Below are 25,705 nucleotides of genomic sequence, written 5' to 3'. Positions count from 1 at the left end.
ATAATTCCCATTTAGAAGAAAATTAATCATTTAAAATTATAAAAAGTAAGGATGTTTTTCATGCTCGTAAAAAATATGTAATGTCCGATGCCTTTGGACATCATTCTTATGATGAAAATTTGTTGGCATTTTTTCATGAGATTCCAGTGGATTGTTATTCAGAAAAACATATTATTTAGTATGGTTAGAAATATTTTTTGGTTCTTCGTTAAGTTAAAGACTGTTCATAAATGATATATATAAAGATATATATTTTTTTTTTGAAAAATTTAACCATTTCCCCCTTTGTATCACAAAGGCAACTCTTTGCTATCCTTCCAAAAATAGCGTGTTATGGGATAAAAATGCGAGGGGGCTTTGTTCCATGAAACGCTGTTTTTGATAAACATATTGCTACAAAAATGCATGATGTTACACCCTCCCTTTAACTCATCACAGACTGTCACGAACAAACTTTTACGAACCCCCCTCCTCCTCAAAACGTGACATCAGCTCCTTAGGAGCCATTCGTTAATTACGCAAGGGTCCCGAGGGGGGGGGGTTGGACAGTCTCTACATACCCTTACTTGGGAGGGGGTAGGGGTCGGGCCTATTCTTAAGTAATATTTTCCAAGTCGATATTTTATATTAGAAATCGCTCTATCAAGTGGTTTGGCAGGGTTAATATTTTACTGGCTTCCCAGAAGGTAAAAAACGTATTAGGATGAGCCGTTTTTTACTTGTTTTACAAAGAATGAATAGTGTAAAATATAATAAAAGAATCGCACTGTGTATGGCATGTCTTATTTTTAATTAGTATCGTATCATAAACAAAAAATATTTGTCGAAAAGACATTCAGTCTAGATTCCTTTTAGTAAATACAGGGTGTTTCAAAATGAATAGCGGGGTTTTAACATGTTATAATATTTATTACACCAAACTTACAGCCACAAGTGATACATCAAATGAAAGAGAAACTCAAACAGTTTTGTTTGTTGGCATCAGTGCGCATGCTAACTGGTACTTCTTATCTGGATACTTTACAGCGATAGCTCTTCCCTCAACTGATACAAGATGAACCACAAAACTTCATCTTTCAGCAAGATGGTGGGCCGCCTCACTGGCATAATGAGGTACGCGATTGGCTTAACCTAACTGTACCCGACCGCTGGATTGGCCGTAAGGGGCCTAATGACAGGGCTTGTTTCCCATGGCCTCCACCTAACGCCGTGTGATTTCTATCTTTGGGGGTTTATTAAGGACCGTGTGTATGTGCCTCCACTGCCAGCCGACCTTCCCGAATTAAGGAACAGAATTGAAACAGCTGTTGCAGCAATTATTAATGAGACACTCATCAAAGTTTGGGAAGAACTCACATATCGTCTTGACGTGTGCCGAGTGACGAATGGTGCTCACATTGAGCACTTGTAGGCTATTATGTAAAACTGTTTGAGTTTCTCTTTCATTTGATATATCACGTGTGGCTGTAAGTTTGGTGTAATAAATATTATAACATGTTAAAACCCCGCAATTCATTTTGAAACACCCTGTATTTCTTTGGCCAAAAAGGTTTTTTTAAAAAAATAATTATTGTGAATTTAATAACGATTTCAGTGATGTAAGATTCGTTACTTTTACTATTTCGAAAAATGAAATGGAATCTTACGTAAGATAGAGGGGGGGGGGGGAGGGTTTGAAAAATCTTACTAACCCTTGCATGGGGAGAGGGGGAGTCGAAATTGACAAAATCATCCTTACGTAATTAATAAATGGCCCCTTACTCCCTAACATCGTTTATTGAATTATTGTTTATTATCAACTAAATATGCTGAATATGATTAATTTTAGAAGATTTGTTTCGTTCTATAATACATGTTCTCAGATTGTTTTGCTTACATGCACATTGAAATACACAATTTTAAAGCACACTCATCCAGATTAGAAAGAAAATAAGCATTTAATTTCACAGATAAGCACTAAAAAACAATTTGGTAACTTCGTCCTTTTGTTTGTCCTCACTGTAAAAATTTTATTTATAATTTACTTTCTGTTAAATATACAAACCCATTTCTTTAACTGTGACGGGGTAAGGTATCCCTAAAAGTAATGTACCCAATTTCTTGCAGAAGTGATGATATTTTGTTTTTAGAATTCGGAAAGTGGAATGGAAAACAGAATTTTTTTAAACCCAATGGTTAATTTCTCAACCTTTGCTCGTGCGTGGCATTTTACGTACATGCAGTGAAAATCCGATTTTACATCCCCCAAATTTTCGTTTTTTTTCCGCATTTCACATTTTTTCATCAGATCCCAGTGTTTCCGTATACTAATAATGCTAATTAAACCCGTAATTTTTTTATTTATGAATTTCCCGCATTTTGCGTTTCCCTGGGAAGTGAAAAAGAGAAAATGTTCTAAAACAAGCAATCCGTTTCATTTGGACTTTTTTAAAGATAATCCACGGCGTTGAAAGTTAATCAATGAAAACAGAAATGCTAAAACTCCATCCGTAGCTAACCTTATGGACTTTTCGTCCACCAATGAAGATGAAGAAGCGGAAGCATAGCCCATTCCTACTTTCAATATTGCATTGAAAAGTTTACTAATAGTAAAATACTTTTCTTTCTCATAAAGACGGGGGAAAAAAAAATCTTTCAAAGAACTTCCATCCTAGAAGCTGCTGCATTTACTTTGAACTCAATGACTAAAAAATAATCCACTATTACGGAATATTTTCAACCTAAACGATCGAATTCGCTACTAAACGTATTAAAATGATCTAAAATGGTATGCATAAAAGTGTTCCCTTCGTAAAATAAAAATGTTATACCCCTTATTTTTTGATTTCTATGTATTTCCCATAATTCACGTTGTTTAATCCAGTTCCTTGAGAAACGTAGAATCGGGGTTTCAATGTATTTGTTTTCTTCTCGGATTTGAAACTTTGGCCTTTAATTGCGATACATTCGAAAAACGGAACCATTATGTATGATAGTATGAAGTGTCAGCTTTCTGAAAAGAAGTTTCGTACTTGAAAAATAAGGATTTGTACGTGTTGTGGGCGTGATCTTACGGTGACGCCCGCAACATGTACAATTCATCATTTCTGAAACACAAGGGAATTTTATTGTGATTTGATACTTCATATTATCATACATGATGGTTCCTTTTTTTTTTTTTTTGAATGTGTCACAATTAAAAGCCAAAGTTTCAAATTCTGAATAGAAAGTGCAAATACAGTCTCTCTTAATACGATTACCAACCGAACCTTAAATTCGAAACCCAACCAAAACAAAAATTTTGTTCATTAAGTTTGGTTTGCCACTGAATTAGTTGAAAGTATCAGCTAAGACGAACAAAATATTCTGACCTTTTCTCTAAAAATGTTCGTTAATGAACACTATTTTTTTTTAAAAAAACTATTCCTCCCTTTTTATGATGTAGAAAGTCCATTGTGTAACTAGAAGAAAGTGTAAAATCTTTTGAATAGACCACAACACCTGCGAACATTTCAATTTTCTCTGAGATAAAGCTGTCGTTATTTTCATTGTGGACTGTAACCTGTATCGGAACTGTGATTTTTATCTGAATTTTCAATTTTTTCTCAAAAACATTCAATTTTAAACAATAAGTAACGCTTTTCTGAATGTACTAATATTATGTGTGTACTAGCAATAATAATTAGCAGTAATTATTTTTTAATATAAGAAAGCATTTCTTTATTTTTTTAATGTCACTTATTTACGGTTGCTACGAATAACGGCTAATACGAAAAAATTCATAGACTTTTGATCTTTCGTACTAACCGAGTTCAATTGTATATGTGGAAATTGTCTCACCCGGGCAAATGATATGAGCTTTGTACGCTGTTTGAGTACAGTAAAACCACGATTGAGCACTAAATTTGAATTGATCACTTAGTTTGATTAAAATAAAGATAAAAACGATGAGTGTGCTTCAAAAAGGTTTTGCACTATATATTCCAGTTGCAAACAATAAATGTATTTTTCAATGCACAAAATATATAAAACTATTCATGATATATTCATACATAAAACTTTAAATAGATGGATAGCTGCTAAGATAGATTTTTATTGTATCATTACGTATGTTTTTCTGTTAAATAGTAAGCTTAAAGGCCAATGAATAAAATAATGGAAGCTCTCTGCAGAAGGAAAAACTACATAATGTCTCAGCAAACTAAATATAAATGCTCTTGATGGATTAATAATATATTTTATGTCATTGAATCTATCTTAATCATATTTAAGTATTTACATTAAATATTTTAGCTGTTTTATAAATCTGAGAATGCTTGATTATTTGATTACAAAATACATTCAGGATTAGGACTCTGAACATCTGAGTCTTAAAATTTAGCTCTAAATTGTTAAGCACAAAAATAATATTGTTTTTTTTTTAAATATAATTTTTAGTATTGCCAAAATTAGCAGCTATACATAAACATAAAAAACAAAAGTTAACTCAATAAAAATTGCATTGTACAATTATTGAATAAAACAATTGTTTTATCTTTTTAAACACAGCAAGACGGTTAATTTTCGAAAAACAAAATACACAGATTTCAATAAATAGAAAATGAATCAATCGCTAAACTTACCATTTTGTCAGATATTTGATTTGAATGATATGGAGATACAACTTGGTAATTTCTTTAAATCACAGCATAGTTTTTACTAGATACGCTGGATGTCATAAATTTCGTTTTCTTTATCACAAGCCTACATTTACACGGGATTTAGCATTTGCTTTCTTGATACTTTTGTCGGAAAATTTAAGCCAAATTGCATATAACATTAAATTTGACACAAAATAGGGGTAGTAATCTTTACGTAATGTTCACTTTAAAATTAAAATAATAAAGATGTTTTCAGAAGAATTTCCTTCTCCACCTTCATCAACCTTCTCAATAAACGATTTTCGGTGGGTTTTCTTTGCTTTTTGTTTGCAGTAAGTTTTTGGCCCTTTATTATTTATAGCACTAAGAAATAGAAAATGTTTACCTTTTTTTATGCTAAAACGCACATCAGATAGAAGGAAAAAACTTGAAAAATAGATTATTAAAAAAAAATATTATTAAATTTTATTTATATATGTCCTATTTAATTATATCTTTTACAGATATTTTTTATAAGATATTTAGCACTGAAGAATATTAAATAATTTTATGCACGATTTTGAAAATATTTTCCTAAAATTGCATATCGCAACTGCAAATTTAAAACATGTATAGAAAACTTTCAACTTCTAGCTAAACGTACTCTTCATAATTTTAAAGTAAAACAATCATTTGATATGGTGTACACTACATGAAGGCTATTTCTTCTATTCGTAATACTAACATCGCAGCAATTCATAAATGATGCTTTTTGTGCAGTTTTTTACTTCAAATCTACAATGTTTTCTTCTACTAGTAAGACTATTATAGTTGCAGTTCCTATCTCAGGTGCAGTTACTTTATACTTAATATGATCACACTACTTGAAAATTAACCACCAAAAAAATATTGAAATATTTAAACTCAGAGACTAAGAGCAGTTTCATGTCATACAATATTTAGAACATTATATAAAAACACATTACACTATTTTTTTTTTCAAGTAATTCATTGACTAAATAACACATTTTTCAGATAAAATCCAAGAGATAAAAAAGTTTAATAATTAAAAATGCAAACTATTTATTTCTACCGTCACGCATGCAGAGCTCTACGTATTTGCTCTAATACATGCCCAGCCGATTTTCATTTTTCTACACGTTCCTTTACAAACTCGTCTAATTAAAATGCAACTAATTCTAATCTTTTCATTAGAAATAAAATAGGTCAAAGAGGGTTATTTCTACGACATACAATATTTAGGGATAGCAGGCTGTAAGAGATATTTGTAATTACCTCTTTCGCTGGCTTTGCTTTGTCTCCCTGCCGCTTGCTCTATGATATCGTTTAGCACCATCACATCTGAAAGTAAAATTGAAAAAATGTTTTTAAAATATTAACTTGAATTCAGGAATCCTAAAATTAAATCCTATTTTTTGCTATGAAGATTGCGTTAGGAACCTTTCAAAGAGAGACAAAACCGAGGTGATGTGTGCATCACATGACTTCCTTTTACTCCAATTTAATGTCATTTCCCCAACTGGCAATTTTAATGTGATTCAATAGTTTACTCTCTAAATATCGCCAACAGTGGCTAAATTAAAATCAGATTTAAAAAAAAAAAAATCGCCAAATTTGTCGCAAAGTTGGCGACAAAACTTGGGGACCAAAAGACTGGCGATATATCGCCAAGTGTCCGACAAATTATAACACCACTGAGTTTGCATCGAAATCAACAATGATTTCACCCCAAAAAGGTGCAAAAGATCCCTTTAGAAGCACCCAAATGCAACTAAAAGTGGAGGTGCACAACTATATCCCACTAGGAGTCTACGTACCAAATTTCAACTTTGTAGGACATACAAAGTTGAGTTATGCGATATACATACGCACATACGTCCATACAGACGTCACGAGAAAACTCGTTGTAATTAACTCGGGAATCGCGGATGCGGCTCTGCAAACAGATAAAATTTTTCCCTCTTTCAAAATCCAAACTTCTAAAGATTGCAGATTACACGGAATAAACTGCATTTTGACCTGCTAATAATCGAGCCTGGGGCATTGGAGACATTTAATGCGATTGGTTTTTAGAGCTCTTTCCATAAGTAAAGTTATTGAGCTCACATAGTTCAGAACTCACTGGAAGAAGAGCTTTTAAAAGGGACAAAGGATGAGAAAACCAACGAGGATACCGACATCGGTGGCACACAACCAAAAACTTTCACATTGAAAAATTTGAGCCATTCCTAGACAATAGAATTGATCTTTCTGATTTGTTAGTGAAGGAAGATTCTATCATGGAAATGACGCAAGTGATCATGGATGCGTTAATTTTTGCAAAGAGCTACAGGGAAAAATTCTTAATGACTGTCAAAGACTAACATAGCCGGCTCCTTTTCATAAACAGAACACGAAATTAATTTATGTTTTCTTTATACATGTTGTGCATAGAAATCGATATAAGTACATATTACACTTATTATACAATTATTCATCACTAAATGAAGTATTTTTTTTATCTACGGAACCTAACCCCTATTTTTACACTAATATTAGGTCTCAGTTTACGCAGTTTTGATTTACGCGGCATTTTCGTGGAACGTAACCCCCCCGTAAAACGAGGGTCTACTGCAATAAAAACGCGCACAAATGATTTTACATCTATTCCAACACCACAGCACATTAAAGAAGCAGTATATTATTACATGGAAGAAAAAACATAATGTAATACCTTTGATGTCAAGTTTTTTCCTCTGATCGTTGTTGGCATCTACAAATGGATTATCTGGATGTTTATTTTTTGGTATCATATAATCATCACCATCCATTTCCTAAATACAAGTAAAATTTTAATACACAAAATATTATCGAGTTTTAAAGATTCAAGTAATTGTACAAAAAAAAAAAAAGTTTAAAATTCTTATTTAGATTGTTGTATAAGGTTTATAAAACTATAAATAAACTAAGCAGAATCATTAGATAGATTTTTTTTATTTTCTGGTATTTAACTATGTTTTTATCATATATTAAGAGCAATTCCAATTCTTTAAAAAACTTAACCATAATAAATAAATAAAATATAAAAATCACTTTAAAACGTTTCTGACTAGGTTTTGCTATAATTGCTATAATTTTGCTATAATTACTAGGGTGGTTCAAAAAAACTTTTTTTTTCAGCTAGAGTCCAAGACACCCCCTATTTTTTTTTACACTTACTAATATTATTATGTTGTAAATGTTTTATCTTCTTACTCAAATTTTAAGACGGTGCTCAACGACCCCTTAATATAACATTAGGCGTAGCATAGAAAATGATACAAATTGAGAAATATTTAATTTCCTCAACTCTTTTTTTTGTAAATATTTTTTTTTTTGCAATGTATATACATATTTCTAGAGTATTTTATAATACGTGGCATTGTTTTTTCAGTTCGATGTATTTTTTAACCTCCCCTAGGTTAAAAAATACAATATTTTTTTACCCCCCCCCATACTATTAAAGTTTGGGGGGGGGGGTGTTGAACACCCTCTTTCAGTTGAAATAGGAAGCTAAAATTCTTCCAGTATATTTCTAGCCACAAGTCTAAAAATATTGAAGGGTGTCCCGGTATCTAGAGAAACTTTTTTTTTTTACATGTGTTTTTGAACCACCCTAGTGATTACTTAGTGGCTCTAAAAGTTAAGATTTTGCATGAACTTGAGTTTATCTTTTTTTATTCGTTTTAAATACCATCTAAAAAGAACACATGTGAACGGGATTGTGGAATTGCAGGAATTACTCGCCAGTGACAAGTGTTCTTACTGACGTGGTAATAATTCTGGTCGAGTTATAAATAGCAACAGCTATATTTAAGCCACATAGATTAATTAATATACAATATTAACAGCCTAAATACTCAGAAACAAAGTTGTTTGACAGTACACTTCCTATCCAATCTCATTAGGCAACGCTAAGATTTTTTGAAAATGCTTAGATTCCCAACAATGCTTTAGGAAAGATTTCAATTATTTAGGCATTTGACAAGTTTTTAAATTATCTCTAAATTTTTAGATGCCATAAATGAATCACTTTTAGTTAAAAAGACGTAAATTGAATTTTTATAAGGTTGAGTTTGATATGGTTTCGTGTGGTTTGGAGATGGACACATTGATTTGTGTTAAAAAGACATTGCCATCTGCGTCCGTAACGATACAATAAACTAGCAAATAGCATGTTCACGAATCAGAAACATTTCCTTAATATGGATTTAAAATCAGATTCGTTAAACACTTGTTAATTGTGACTTACGCCCTTTTACCAAACGATGATTCAAGAAGCTAATGTTTATTGTCCTTACTGTCGATGTAGGAAACATATACAGGTTATTGCAGAAAATTTGACAGCGCCAAAATCTCATGTATAGAAATATACTTTTGCGTTTTTTGGGTGTATACTTCCTCACTGTTACAAAACTGATAACATAAAAATGCGTAAAATATATATTCCTCATAATACACTGCGTAATTTAGAGCATAATAAGAATATATAACAATGTACTGGATTAAATATATTAGATTCTATGTTGCTTGGGATAGCTATGAACGTAAAGTAAAAGATCGTAACATGAAATTCTCTTTTTATATCAGCGATGCTTATCGTTTTTAAGTTCAATAGCTGTTTCTCAATTTTAAAAATAAGTAAAAAATACTAGATGATGTGAATGTATTATTAAAAAAATTTAACATAAATGCCTCATCCGGACACTGTTGCCCGAGGATTATTATTGAGCTCATAATCTCGACAATGATTTAATGACTGTAGTAAGTTTTCCATTTATCAAGTGATAATAAAATCTTAACATTATGTACAAGATAATATATTCTTTTTCTTTAAAACAAAAATGATAACAATAGGTGTTTCTTTATCGTGATGTCACATTGAAAGTGATATAGTGCAAATGTGCGCAGCAACATTGACAAGAAGAATGTGCAATGCATGCTAGGATATGAATGAATGGCCCTTGCAATACCGGTTTAACAATTGAATTAAACAACATTCATTCAAACTTTACATTCATATTTTACAAAACAGAACAATTTAAATTTAAGCATAAAATAAAATGTTTACTCCCTGCAAACAATTGAGTACCTTTAGCTAATAATATAAAGGATTACAGTCAGCATTTCTATTGTATTAAACTTATTGTAAAAATCGCGTGTTTTAGTATGAATTTTTATTTATTGATGTAAACCAAAGTAGTTTTAAGCAAAAACTTTGCCTTTCTTTTTTGAACTGATTAGTTTCTCAAAAATAACTTAAAGAAAGTTTATTTCTCGTTAGACTAGTCAGATTTACTTTTCTCGATACATGTTTAACACTATGCTTAAAACTTTAAAGTTTAGTTTAATACAAAGCGTTTTGGTTTTACAGTAGCAGTTAAAGATTGTTTTCTGTGAACAAATTACAGTTTTTACAACAACGGAGTTGTATCTACAGCAACGTTAAACTTTTGCTTCTACGTCCTAGCTAGTAAAACAAAACAAGTTTTCCTCAAATTGCATCAAAAAGTATTAATACATTAGAAGTAAACATTCCCATGAAAACAGTTTTCACATTCAGGCGTTTAGAATTTCCACTTATTTCGTTGAATTTCTTAAATCTTGATTCGGTTTCTTTTTTTCTCGTATGTGTATTTTACGCAAATAAGTTGCAGATAAATTTGTTGAACATTAGATAATTTAGTAAAAAACTGACAACAAAAAATATTACGAAACAAAACTAAAGTAGTGAAAAATTAATTGAAGACTTTTTTTGTAGAGTACAGTCCAAAATGTTGGACACTTGGTGCAATTATTGCTGCGATATTTGTATAAAAACACCTATTAAGTTTACGATACCTCATTCATAGATTATGAAACATACACACATGATTTAAAAACAACTAAAACACTGGGGAACTAACATTTTCTATGTTGGCTTAAAATTCTTAGTACGTTCTCTAAGGGTTTAAATGAAAATTTCAATCACGCATTTTAGTACGTTCTAAGGGTCTAAAAGTAAATTTCAATCCCAAGTTTTCAGTAGGTTCTAAAGGTTTAAAAAACATTTCAAGCACAAATTATATTTCAATCACACATTTTTAGTACTTTCTAATGGTCTAAAAAAATTCAATTACAAATTTTTGTCCGTTCTAAGGGTCTAAAAGAAAATTTCAATCACAGTTTTAGTACGTTCTAAGAGTCTAAAAGGAAACTTCAATCAAAAATTTTAAGTACGTTCTAAAGGTCTAAAAGAAAATTTCAATCATACATTTTTAGTACGTTCTAAGGGTCTAAAGGAAAATTTCAATCACAAAAAATATAGTAACCTCATTATAAAGTCCAAGCAAAAACCTTGACCTGGACCTTAGCTGGCTTTCTTTCGTTAGACCTTTTCCGTAGATCTCTGCATGGGAGGTATACGACATACGAGAGGAATGTGATGTGTAGCTAGAGTGTTGGGAAGTTAAATTGGTGTAGACTGGGATAATGATTGCTCCATTCTCTTCGGACATTGGCGTTACAGCATTGCTGTCATCGGCGTATGGCAAGTGTTCTTGAGCGTCGACCAGAGTTTGCAGGACCAGTGGTTTCCGGTCGCCGTACCGTCGACCGTTGCGCCAATTGACACTGAACTGGCTTGCCCGGCTGCCCCGTCGAATGTTAAATGGTGAACCAGGAAGACTAAGACTCGCCTGCAAGCACCCGATCAACCACAAGAGCATTAGAATATTCAATGGATGGTTGTTGCTATGTTTCACAAATGCTATGAGATCATCCATACATTGAGAGTAAGACTTACACAAAAAGTTGGCAGAACCTGTTGTGAATTCTTTGGTGGTTGGAGAGATTCAGTCTAATTAGAGCAGCGGTTCTCAACTTGGTGGGAACGCCCCTACAAGTCTTGTAGAAGACTTTGTAGTTGTAGAAGAATTGCAAGAAAGGCGTGAACGTATAAAATCAATCAAGTAAAAAAGTAAAACCAGCAACAGCTTACTCAGTTTCACGGCCGCATGTGAATGTATTTTGAATTATGTCCGTTTTTTTGTTGAGGTTTTTAGAGCAGTTTCAGCCACTTATCTCTTGCTGGTGGATTTTCAAAATTCGCATTCATAAAGACAAAATATCGATCTAGACATTGTAAGTGGCAATTGCTGTTGGAAAAGTGAGTAGTATTACTTCTCATCATGTTTCCTAGACTTCATTCGAAATTATCTGTATTTGCATATAATAACTAGTTTCAGCTATCCTAACCAATTTCAGTTTTAAATTCCGAATGCACTACCTGTTTTAACCATGTAGGATGGGAAGGGAGGGGAGGATGACCTTACATCAGATTTCAAAGAGGGCACAAGGCATAAAAACTCCAGAATTAAAAGGCACCTCTGTTGTTATTGTTAGTGACCAAAACTCATGTCCTTTCTGTTTTCAACACAAAAGTTAAAATGTGACATATAAAAAGAAGGAAAATCTATCCAAATGCACAAGTGAAGTATTTTATTCGCAATAGAATAAAAAAAATATAATCAAGTCAAATTTTGAAAATAGAAGACGGGTGTTTCAGAGTGATAAATTGTCAATAGAAGATATCCAAATTCTGCAAAATATGCTCAGTTTTTACGTAGTAACTTTGAAACAGCTATCTGCATTTTCTATTGAAAATGTCCAATTTGATACATTTTTTTTGCAAAACCTACTTGTCATCAAGCTAAATTTTATCTGAGGTTTATACGTTTCATGGATCATGTCTTAATAGTTACATGCTAATTTTAATGTGAAGCTACCCATTGCTTTTAATTAAAGAAAATGTTTTTTTTAAGCTTTCAATCTGAGAAAAAACTTACTAATAATTAAACGGATAAGCATGATTGCGATAAAGTAGTTTTTGTTTTATGAAACACAATTTGTATTATAGGGCTGAATCATAAAAAAAGTGTTTTATTTGCAATTTATTAATATCCAAACTTTCAGATAAATCATGTCGTTATTTACAGAGCATTACAGCTTTTTGTTACGAAAACGTTTCAAAACTAGTGATTTAGTTTCTAGAAGAAAACAGAGCTCTAAACTAGTGAATTCCTTCAACCACGTTCACAAAAGGTTGTGACAAAATCTTCGCACATAGACAAAGGCAGCTTCCTACTAAAATCAGTTCTGAAGTTACTATGTACCAGTTGCAGCTTTAATATTCTGAAATACTTTATCTTGAGGCACCTAGAAACAAAACTTCTAATTTTTGCACTTTTGCAAGGGAAAATGTGATGGACATTTTTCAAAATTAACATAAATATCACGAAACATCATACGATTTTGTCAATGATTTAAACAAATTAGCGGATACTTAAATTACTGGCAGAGACAAGTGCACACGTTTAGCAAAATATTAAGGGGCCATTCCATTCAATATCCTACCCAAAAATGAAGAGAATTCGGTGTAAAAACTCATGTGTGTCAAAAAAGGAAGCTGCAGGCATGTCTTTTGTGCATAACATGTTCTTCAAACAGAGTGAGTGAAACAATTACAATTGGCATCAGAAGTGCTTTTGGTGCAGAAGGCACTCAAAGTGCAGAATGTGACAGCATCGAATTTTTTGGCCAATCAGTGCAATCAACATATAAATAATACTGCCATTTTCAAATATAGAAAAAAGACTTAATGTCGTTTCGAAAATATTTCTCAAATGAAAAGAATAGTTTGAACTCAAAAGATGTATTTCTTATGAATGAATGCAGTACGTATTTTATTGAATTAACAGTGATTTTTTGCAGCATGCTAGCTACTGTGAGGATAGCTTCATAAAGTATTAAAAATGAAGCGTTACGTACCTAAAGTATCTTTCAAAATAAAAAATCTACATTTCTTGTCGTTAAGTACGTAAGATATATTACTGGTTCTGGATCTTACAAAAAAAGCTCTAGTTACTAAAATAAAAAGCTGTTAAAATTATAATTTGCAACCCTAAAGCTGTTCATTTCCTGTATTGTGATACATAAAATGAACACTTTTGGAAAATAGCAGTAGTTTGACAATTTTTTAGTCATCTTTGAGTGTGATATATCGTGGAAGGCGCCCTTCTAAAAGGAGTGATAACTTAAAATAAATTTTATATATACAATTTTTCGTTATGATTTAGTCACTTTTGAGACAAAGAACTAGATTGTTCTAATGACAGTATAACATTCAAAACTTCTGAAAGTTAAAAAAATGAAAAATTATGAAATATTATCTTCTTTTTCATATAAAAGAGTTGACTTCGTAAAATATGAAGAATAATTTGACTTAAAACAGAAAAAACAATTCACAGTAGAGTTCTGCAGAACGTTATAAAAATGCAAAACGGAAAAGATATTTTGAAGAAATTATGATTTATTCCTGTTTTGTTGTAAATCTCAGAAAGAAGCAAGAGTCTGATTAACTTAAAATTCATGTCCACAGATGGGGGTCCTACATACGTCACTGAGCTCTAAAACTAAAACTATTTTCAGTGCATTCATTTTATGTCATGCGCAGTAAACGGAAACGTCACTTCACACGAACGATTGTAAAAAATATATATTGAAACTGTAAGTAAAATTTAGTTTTTTATTCATTGAAGAATACAGACGGATACTTGAATTGCATTTCGTCTCATAGTTCTTACTTTTCAGGAACCATATTATTAATGAAAACGCGGACTATGTCTCTGAGAGTTTAAAAAAGAAATAACTGAGACATACAAGTGATTCAAAAATCATTCTTTTTAATATAGTGTGAATCGAGAATATAGGTAAAATTGTAACTGGTGCTGTACTTTTTCAAAAGAAACAGTTTTCACCACATAATGCGGCTCAAACGCTAGTACTTCACTGAGAGATCAGTTTAGACTGGAAAATGGACGTCACAAAGATACGATTGAATAAAGGGCAGGTAGTCTTTATTGCTGATATGCACACATTGGAATCAAAACCACCAGATTTCTATAAGCCTCACATAGGTGACTAAGTAAATTAAACATAACTTCTTGGAACTAGTCTAAAGAAGAAAGTCCATTAAGGTGGTCGTTTATTGGAGCATGAGTTGTACAATTTTAACAGTACTAAAGATAATTAAGTCGTTGTTATGTTTGTTTTATCGTGTTCCCCATTTTCAGTTTATGCGCTTTCTGCTGGATCAATCTTTTTCCAGCTCATATTCTTGGAAAATTTAAATTTTAAACTACCTGGCAAAGTTTTCCCCATCTTTTTTGGACAACGTTATTTTTGTTGATTGCTGAAAGGCTACTTTCCTACTTAGAACACTTTTAACCCAGGAGAACTCGCGGTACTTTTCGTCACACGAAAGCTCGCGGGGGGCTCCGTAGGCCCGGAGTGGTTATTTCAATAAAATGAGTTTTCAAAATAGGAAAAAAAAAATGTTTTCATCACTGAATTATGAAGAGATAAACAGCCTCCAAAATATGTTTTAAAAAGTAAGGTTTAAGAAAGTTTTATGATACATGAATCTAACTCTTCTTCTGAGCATGACTGATGATCGCTTTACTGTTCTGTGTCAACTTCTTCTTCATCATCTTCATTAAGGAAGTCCTCACCAGTTGAAACCTAAACTAACTAGGTCTGCAACCTCTTCTTTTCATCTTTGTAGCTTAAATAGCGATGCATTTCACAACCTCTTCCTTTACATTCACAATTTGAAATGAAAAGCGTGAGCCGGGCCTCTGAAGCCAGAACCGGAATTTTCTGGGGAAAAAGGGGAATGTATATTCCTGAAAAGCATGTGGTCAGCATGTAGGTCACCTTGAACGCAGCTACTGTGGACCTCATTAATTTCCGTTGAAGGGGTAATTTTTGGCAGCGTAGTTTTGTAATGACCGGGCTTGAGAGGCCCGATGCGAGTTCTCCCGGGTTAAGCAGAAAAATATCGTCGATTATATCCTTTAGCTGTCAAAAAGCATTTAACTTTTATACACTTTTATTAAAAATGTTCAGATAATTTTTTCTAAAAATTACCGAGAACTCTACTGCATGACCGAACTGTAAGAGAAATCGAGAAAGAGTAGCTTTCATAGTTGATGAATACCTATTCTCATACTTGTATATTGGTTCCAGGAACATTAGAACAGTCTGGTTCATTTCACCATCAGAGGAACTATTACTTACTGGTTACAGATCTGGAATTGTCGAGCAATAGCTGCCGAAGGCTTGCGTTAGTGAAAGACTACGTTACTCAGTTAAACCCGACCAGAAATCATCCTTCACCCGCTGTTTAATGCATTGACTTCTATTTAGGATAATGCTTGACTACGTGCATCGAAAATTACACGAAAATGACTGCTAAATATTATAGGTATTTAATGCTTAAAAACCGAGAAAACGATGGATCTAGTGATTGCAATACCGGTAGACCGATATACCGAATATCGGTATTTTTGATATCTACCCCCCTAATAAATAGTTTTTTTTAATTCAAGAGTTTTTGAATTTAACTAATTAGATATATACTGTTGTTTTGAATATAAATTTCTTTTTCGATGAGACGGTTCCAAAATCAATCTATTGAAATAAAAAATTGGCTTCAAAAGCATGAATTTATAGAATATCAATGAAGAAAAGTAGCGGAAAGATTACATAATGATATTTTCATCACCGGAGGGTGTAATGAATCGCACTTTCTTGAGTTTATGTGAAGCACGTTTTTATTTTCTCCATTCCCTTGACTTGCCTCCAGTGAAAACTAATTTTAAGTGTAATTACATATGTTTTTGTACTAGGAACAATTTATTCCAACCATCAATTGCAGCATTTCTTTATGATATTTTTTTTTAAATATTTGTCACAATTTTTTTTATGAATTTTGAGAAATATTTTTTCTTGTTGGTATAGCAAGCAGAAATTTGTTGTCACCGGTATTAGCAAAATGTTCTGTGTCGCTCTTCAGCTTTATACCAAGCGAGAAAATATTTATAATACCTTGAATAAAGAGGTAAGGCATAATCAGTTGAAACTTATTTTCAAAGATTTACATAATTGGAAGGAATTTCAAAAAGAAAACGAAAAAAAAAAAGAATCTAACAAGATCAAATCTATCGTAAATTTCAAACCAAAGGGTTAATAAAAAGCAAACACAAACCTATTCTTACTAAGAGGAAATCGTTGAAGACGGTTGGAAAAGAATTGTCGCTCGAAGAACAGTTAATATGCATAATAGTAAGTATTCAGCTATAAATTATAATGATAAAAAACTACCCACAATGCAAAAGAAACGCCCAAAAACTCTCAAAAATGAATTTTTTCAAAACCAACAACTTAAAAGACCGAATTATTTGAAGATTAAGGACTTCTAGGCAACTACAGGAGGGAGTTGTATCGTACAGTATTAACAGTACCATTGACCTGCGTGAATTCAGAAAGAATATTTTCAACTGCAGAAAATATTTTGACTAAAAGGAGATCCAGGCTTTGAGAAAATTAAATTGATACATTATGTTTTTTGCTATTATTGATTTTTTAATATGAAATGTGCTCCTTCATTTTATATTTGTTCACAATAAGTAAATGATGCACCTTTTGCACAAAATAATGAAATATGGCAACGAAACAATATGTTTTTGAATATTATTTGGGAAATTTCTAATACTGGTATTAATACCGGAATTCCGGTATCACGTTTAAAAAATACCGAATACCGGTGTTGTATTTTCGGTCCGGTATTGCAATCCCTAGATGGATCAGTAATGTCGCAAGAAAAAGATACGCTTCTTTTCTTAAATAGAGAAACAACCGCAGAAAAAAAACATGAGTTCAAAATTTATAAAGTGAACACAAAACTCTATCAAATAATAATACAACTGCTCCTTATTTTGAGTAAAAATTAGTAATAATTCCGCACCTTTTGTGTGAAAAAATATGCAAAAAAGTATGATATCAAATCCGATGGTTAAATGAGTTGGCTTAATTAATTCTGCTTAGAATTTTGCATTAAAAAGGAATGGATTAACATGAACCACTTAAAAATATTAACATAAGTACATCCAGTTATTTTGTTTTATTCATAATTTTCCGTAAGTTGATATATTTTTTTCATTAAAAACAAGAAACATAAAAAAAAAAAAAAAAAAAAAAAAAATACTTTCTTTATTTTTAATCCTTTTTCACAGCGGGTGAAGTTTGATATTATCTACTCTACAAGCTACTTCTACTCTACAAAATTTGCCCTTATGTTATATATTATAAAGAATCAGAAAAAAATAGGATTTTTGGGAAGACTACAAAGGACTGCATATGGAATACAATTTTTTAATACAACATTTTACAAGAAAAATTCTAATCTACTATCTATTAAAAAAATAAAATTATAAAAGAAAAGTAATCTAGATCTACTTGGAAATTATTTTTAGCTTCGTTGTCATCCTGTCAAAGAAAAAAGTTCATATTAGATTTTTAGCTAATATTTATATAATTAAATATAAACACTTTTACTTCATTTAAGATAAATTCTAGTTTTCTGAAGTTTTACTGATATATTTTTCTCTAAACAAGAAAAGCTTTATATTCTCTAGTAAAATAAACTTATGAATGAATTTCATTTAAGCAATGTAATAAAACAAAATTTAAAAAGGAGAGGTTTTCTTTTTTTTTAAATTAATTACATTATTGACGATTCCTCATTACTTTCAGAAATAAATAAATAGCGTAACAGAGAATTATCTTAACCATTTTAAACAATAATTTTGAGAAATTCTAACTGTTTTATTTGCACAATAATATTACATCGCTTATAAAAAACTAAACATTTAATAATTTTGTTGCAACACCATATTCAAAAGTATCTATTCATGGAATGCAGTCTTGTTGCCAATCGCTATTATAAAAAGTCCTGCTGCCGAAACATAGTAATATATTACACTAACAAGATTATCAGTGATTTTATTTAAACCAAGAAAAAGTACACTGCACTTTCTTCTGAGAAGTCGCCATTTCCTTTAATTCTCTCAAATGGCTATCAACTAGCGCCCTCTACTTCAGACAATTAATACCAAAAGAAAAAAAAGTTCAGTTTTGGATTCCTTTGCAGCAAAGCTCGCTTCATTTCACCAGATAATATTTTGCTCCATCCATTTGCACAAGTCACACTTTGTTACACATATATTTGCACTTCATTCTGTAAGTTTTAGGCCTACTGTAGTTGAGGCAAATCTAACCTGGCAGTGTCATAATGCTGCGATTGTAGCCTTCACGATGCTGCCAAATAAGGTTTGTCCCAACTATAGTTGAATACGAGGCAACTTAGTTAAATTAGCTTTCGAAAAAGTTGCCTGTCAACCAGTTTTTCGTTGTCTTCACACGAAGCAACATAGTTGAATCAACTATTCTTCTAATAAGCCGAATTTATTCTAGCAGCTGCTCCACAATGCATTTGAAACTAAATCGACTTAACTCAACTGGTTTACTCATGCGCAGAAATAGTGTTTGGCATTGTCCTGATGTGTTGAATTGACTTTTTAGTTAATGAGAACCGTAGTGGCACATGTGCCTGATTAGTCGACTGTCATGAAAAGGATGTCAGGCGGATCCTTTCCTTTTTTTACCAGGTTACACTTCCTGATAGCCACCTTATCGAAAGTTGATTCAACTAAAATGCATCGTGTGTAGGAGGCGCTAAACTTTGATTCCTTTTTGTTTGAATATAAGGAATTATTAAATAAATAATAATATGAAATACAAAATTTCGAAAAAGGTTTTGCTGTATTTTGAAAATAGTGAGTTTAACGTGTTGCGAGCGTGACCCAACGGTCTCACCCGTATACTGCCGTGCTAAGCACAAAAGTGGTATCTGCACTTTTTGTCAAAACTGAGTTATTGTCAGCAGGTGATTCTCTGCCACATATTTTACCCATGTACAATGTTTTATGGTCATTTGTCACTGAGAAATACTTTTTTAAAAATTCTGAAAAAGTTTCATTTGAATGAAATACATGGAGGCACACAACTTTAAAGGGTAATTTCTCATTTTGAACTAAGCTGCAGATACCACTTTTGCGCTTAGCACGGCAGTATAGCGTACAAACTATTATTTTTCAAGTACAAAACATTTTTAGAAAGTTGAGATTTCACATTATAATGCATGATGGTTCTTTACACTCGTTCAATTAAGAACCAAAGCTTAAAATTTCGGGACTAAAGTGCAAATATATCTGTAAAAATGTTAAACTTGTGCAAAAGGATTGAGCAACCTTTTGTTATTATTGTTTAAAATGGAAAAACTCTTTCTCGGACACGCAGTATATTGATTTAAATTTCCTAGTTTTTTAATCTTTTTTCTACAAGATTTATGCTTAAACATCTTTGCACTATAAATATTTACAATTAAGATCAAATATGCTGCTCTGTAGCTCATCAAACGCACCACAATAATAAGAAATAAGCTGTAAATATTTTACACATTAATATGTTAAATACTTTTCCAATATATGTAATTTATCACTCGTATCTGTGAACGAAATAGTCTGAAAGTCAAATTAAACTATTCAAACTAAATTGTATTTTTTAATTAAAAATGGTGCCTTGAAAAATTGATATACACGAAATTAGTTCCTGCAAAGCATTTATACGTACAAAATTTACCATTCTCTACCTTAATTACCAAATGAAAATAATGACATGTATTTTTAAATTTTAACTAAATTAAAATAATTTGATTATTATTCCAATAGGTTTTAAAGTTTTATTGCATTATTATCAAAAATGCATCAACTAAATAAATGAATAAATTTTGTAAAAAGTAGACCTCTTCGTTAATAATTGAATAAAATCGTATGAATTAAGAATTTTCAAATCTTTTATGCTGCTAGTAGACAATATATTTTCTTAAATTTCTCTTCATTCAACTGAAAAAGAATTTCACTAGACATTCTACCTATACTTGTAATACAATTTGTAGATGAAAACTAAAACATGTAAGGTCTCTAATTTCAGTTTATAAAAGACAAAAACTCCTACCTTTCTCATCTTGTTATTAATTCTCGTTTTTTGTTCTCGCTCATAAACGCTTTCACCATCTGCACTGCGAATACTTCCTCGCTCTTTCACATCTTTCTCTTCGTTCCCTTTCTCCTGATTAACAAATAATTCGTAAGAAGCGCAAGACAGATCAGATGGACTTTTCACCACGCCTTCTCCCCTCTTCTCCCTCTCTCTCTCCTCTTCCTCTTCAATCTGAGTGAGAAAAGACGTTTAGCGACTTAAATGTGTTTTAAAAAGCATTTAAAGTAATTTTCATGTTGTAGAATTTTTTTTTTTATTATGAAAATGTGCTGCATCCTCAATGGGATGAAGTTCATTTAGTTGTTCAACACATTTTTTTAAAAGGATGAGTGCGTTAACACGTTAGAGCTTCTTAAATTCATAATTTTCTTCGTGGATTTTTAATTTGCATGAATTTTTAGCAAAAGTAAGAGTGTGATTTCCATATGAGGCAAGTGAGAAGCTAAGGGATGTAAGTGCCAAAATTTTAAAATTTGGAGATAATCAGTACAAATGGTAGGAGAACTTCTCCTCTGTCTTGGGGCAAGAGATGGTACTAGTAGCCCTGGTAGTTGCTGCTATGCAGCATGATTTAGAAAATAATTTCAATGAAAATATACCTAGGATGTTATCTTTAAACGCGTTTAACTCAAAACTTGAAAATGTCCACTTATATACCTTTGCTTCTCACTGCCTCATATAAAACTGCTACTAATACGCTAAAGAAATCTTTCAATTTCTTTTTAATAGTTGATATCATACTAAAATGTTTAAATTTAACGATTATGAGTTTTACGCTTTATTGTATTCTCAGAATAAAAACCTGGTGTCAGTAGCTCTGGTGGGTGATGCTATACATCATGATTTAGAAAAAGAATTCAATGAAAGTCAACGTAGGATCTGAACTTGAAACGCGTTTTACTCGAACCTTTAAAATGTCCACTTACGTCCCTTTGCTTCTTACTGTCTTAAATAATACTAGAAGACATTCAACGCCGAAGCTGCGCTGGGTGTATGCTTTGGAAGAAATTAGCTGTGAAAAGGGGAGGCTAGAATCAACTGGTACAAAAGGCCTTGGCCCACATTGGGTTGTTGCGCCACGGATGACGATGATGATGAAGAGTGTAATTTTAGCATGGAACGAAAGTGGTACACTCAATATACGAAATACCAATGGACATTTTTAAACGTATTTCGTAAATACTAGAAATTGAGCATTTAACTAGCATTTTTCATCGAGTCATCCGACTGAATCTTATCTTTGCAAATGGCCTAACTAATATTATATTACAAAGAACAGTTAGAACATTTTCCGATTGTGAAAGAATCGTTCACGGAATGGAGGTTAGAATCTCGGATAGAGCGCAGACAATTAAGATTCCAGTACCAAAGAAGAGTCATTTGTGATAGAAGCAAATATGGAGTAAAAAACTCTATTATCACACTTGCGGTCTTTTTTAAAATAAACTTTTAGTGACACATATAGAAGACATTTTGAGAGTTCCCTAAGTTTATAAACAACTGTGTTGGCGAAATCATCGTTTGAAGACGACACTGGGAAAAAAGTTTTCGAAAGTTTAGTGCTCTACCTCATCAACGAGTCTACAAATGCAACTTAACTGTATTTAACTAGTTTTTTTTTCTTCTAAATGGTTATATTATATTTTTGTATCATTTTGAAAAACCCGAAAAAAAAAAGAAATCATTTAAAATCATTAAGAAATTTAAAAAAAAAATAAATATGTTTCAACTGTGTTGATTATTTGTATTAATCCTAAACAAAATAAAGAGATGGGTTTTTCTGAAACAAGCTTACGTGAAAGAAGAAAATTTAACGAAATGCTCCCGCATGTTTGAATTTAAGTAAGTAATAAATCCGAGAAAATGATTTATTCTAAAGTCATTAAGAAAATTAAAAGAAAAAAAACATCTATGTTTCAACTGTGTTGACTATTTGTATCAATCCTAAAGAAAATAAAGAGATGGGTTTGTCTGAAACAAGCTTACGTGAAAGAAGAAAATTTAATGAAATGCTCTCGCATGTTTGAATTTAAGTAAATAATAAATCCGAAAAAATGATTTATTTTAAAGGCATTAAGAAATATATAAGAAAAAAAAACATTTATGTTCCAACTGTGTCGACTATTTGTATCAATCCTAAAGAAAATAAAGAGATATTTTTTTTTTTCTGAAGCAAGAGCGTACGTGAATGAAGAAAACTTAACGAAATGCTTCCACATGTTTGAATTTAAGTACCAAATAGTACACTCTCTTACCAGCCGAGCTGCTTCAGCTTGCATAGCAGCTTCCTCAGCAGCCGCCGCTTCCTCTTCTTCCTCCGCTTTCTTCTGCAGCTCGTCGTAAGACATAGCTACAATAGCCAAGATCAAATTCACGAGATAGAATGATCCCAAGAAGATGATGACTACGAAGAAGCACATGTGCAGTGGACCCGCAGTTATTAAAATCTTCAAAAAAAGAAAATACATGACGGAAATTATTTCTGCACGTGATCAAGATACTTGCTTTGAAATGAGGTAAATATTGTTCAGTAAGTTACCGCCCTATAGCCAGGGCCCTAAGGCAGAAATACATAAAATACACCGCCACCTCAGTCAATTCCAGCCGAGGACTGCAGTTTGGTGCTTATTAGCACTCATCAGCCCGGCATTGGAAAGTAACTGAGCTGGAGGTGGAAAACCTCTTAAGGAAGTCAAGAGTGCCAAACAAACTGGTAGCTAATATAGAATAAGCACTGACCAAACAAGTGACCGAAGCAATGGTTCGGTTCAACTCGAATATTGAAGGCAAGGCAGGTATATTCAGTAAGTTACCGCCCTATAGCCAGGGCTAAGGCAGAAATACAGAAATACATGAAGAGGTTTTCCACCTCCAGCTCAGTTACTTTCCAATGCCGGGCAGATGAGTGCTAATAAGCACCAAACTGCAGTCCTCGGCTGGAATTGACTGAGCTGGCGGTGTATTTCATGTAAGGTAAATATTGCTTAAATTTAAAGTTATCTACGTTCAAACGCATACTTACACATTGATATAAATTCTCCCAATAGTCCTGAGTCATTAACCTAAATGATGACAACAAAGCCGAACCAAATGTGTCGAAGCTCGTATAACCGTAGTTTGGATTTTCACCAAAACCTTGTAGACACGTATAATTATCAGGACAGAGGCTGGAAAATGAAGTATACAATAAATTTTTGTACATGTAAATGAAAACAATTATTATTACATTACATTTTTATAACCTTGATTTTCACTGCCATTTTCAATTTAAAAATTTCACTGAGAAAGATGCAGAAACTACGACTTTTGGGTGGTAGAAACAGAAATAGATGCCACAAGAGGAGAAGAAAATTATTTTGTTTCAAAGCAATTGATATACCAGATAAAAAAAACTAGATTTTGAAAATCAATTTGAATAATCAAAATTGTTAATGATCTCTATCTCTTATAATTAGCTTCCATAGGACAGTTCTCTCAGCTTCAAAACATTTAAGTTAATAATAGAGTGGAGCCAGCGTATTGGAATATCCGTTGTAAGAATATCCAGATTAAGGGGGGATTACAAAATTTTGTAATTTTTTTTTTATCATTTAAAAAACTTTTCCGTTTTTTTTTCTGCTTAAAAAGACGGATTGAATTTTGTTTCCATCTTAATGACAACTAAGGATATAATTATTTTTTTTTGTTTGCATTTTTGTTGCAACTAATATTATATCTAACTAAAAACTTAAACGCGTTTTTCTCCATGATGTAGTTTTTCCCGATTTTCGCATTCAAAATCTTATAAGTCAAGAACCAATAAAGATAAAGTAATGAAATTTGGAGCATACCTTTTTCGAACAGTTTACTTCAATTTTTATTCGGCGAATTTGAAAAAAACGTTTACTGCAAAAAACGTTTACTGGATTTTTTTTTTTAAGTATCTTCTAATTTTTCGAAATATTTCTTCAAATATTTTTTATTTTTTATTGAATTAATAGTTTTAAAATCACCGAATAAAAAATAAGCTTATATAGTTGTGCATAATTTTTTGAAAAAAAAAAAAGAAAATTGACCAAGAATATTTTGAGTTATAGCGATTTCAAGCAAACCCATTTAAAATAAATAAATAAATTTTAAAATAAAAATTATATGTATATTTATGTTATGATTTTAATTATTAAATAGATGGTGAATCAGTGCAAAAAATTTCAAAACTCTAAACCATTTATTATTATTTTTTTTCAAAATGTGTCAAGGACCCCCTTAATGTAATAAATTTTAAATGTATCAAACTATTGTAGTTTGTCATTTTGGTCTCGATGATGGACTATACCGCTTATTAGAATATTTTCTGATGGCAAAGTGGCTGTTCCACTAAACGAACTCGATTGCACTGACAAATTAAAAGTTTTCGTAATCAATAATTTCATTCAGGTGTTGACCACGTGTTTTGAAAATTTATAGTTTTGCATGAATTTCAGTTTACTTTTTCAGATTTTCTATACGTAGTCATTAATGGTGAACTTGTAATTGATTGTAAAAAAAAAAATAAATAAAAAAATCCTTTTTCGTTTCAGAAACAGAAATTACCAAAATCGATTTGGACGCAGAAAGAAAGATAGGAGAGAATTGAAGGGAAATTTTAAGATTAGAAAAAACTACAATTGAAAAGCTAAGCACTAAACAAGTTAGTGAAAATACAGCATTTTTTTGAGACTGTTGTGACCAACTGGGTAAAAGTCTCGGAATTAGAAAGTACGAGCAAAATAACTGTATGACATTTTGATTTCAAGTTAATTTTAACGTAACGTACCCAATGCTTAAATTCAATAGCACCTAATAAACCAAAAACACACTAAACTATTGAGTTTAGAAAGTCTAATAACCGTTGTATGATGATTTTTGTTGCAATATAAGATTACAACTTACTTAGCGTTCGGTCGACAAAGTTTTGGCTCTGGCGCTCCTTCTAAATGATACTGATTAGCTAGAATATAAAACAAAATGTCATAAGTAATGAGTACATTTCAAGCTTTTCCATATAAAAAACTGTTTAAAATTCTTTAGTAACAGCTATCTAAAAC

At 31.7% G+C, this 25,705-nt stretch overlaps 1 protein-coding gene across 1 annotated transcript in view; it reads right to left on the bottom strand.

Annotated features, from left to right (window-relative positions):
• The window catches only part of LOC129224682 (sodium channel protein para-like), a 140,683-nt gene that overhangs the window by 95,137 nt on the left and 19,841 nt on the right, over positions 1–25,705 (bottom strand). The window contains exons 7-13 of the mRNA XM_054859228.1: positions 25,551–25,608; positions 23,662–23,806; positions 22,895–23,086; positions 20,595–20,810; positions 10,949–11,314; positions 7,333–7,432; positions 5,895–5,960 (exon numbers count right to left, since the gene is read on the bottom strand). Of these exons, the coding sequence (XP_054715203.1) occupies positions 5,895–5,960; positions 7,333–7,432; positions 10,949–11,314; positions 20,595–20,810; positions 22,895–23,086; positions 23,662–23,806; positions 25,551–25,608 (1,143 nt within the window). The remainder of the gene's footprint in view (positions 1–5,894; positions 5,961–7,332; positions 7,433–10,948; positions 11,315–20,594; positions 20,811–22,894; positions 23,087–23,661; positions 23,807–25,550; positions 25,609–25,705) is intronic.

Source organism: Uloborus diversus, chromosome 6, assembly GCF_026930045.1.
Source record: "Uloborus diversus isolate 005 chromosome 6, Udiv.v.3.1, whole genome shotgun sequence".
Taxonomy (NCBI): domain Eukaryota; kingdom Metazoa; phylum Arthropoda; class Arachnida; order Araneae; family Uloboridae; genus Uloborus; species Uloborus diversus.
Note: the sequence above shows the minus strand (reverse complement) of the source record. Positions and strands in the feature narration are given on the sequence as shown.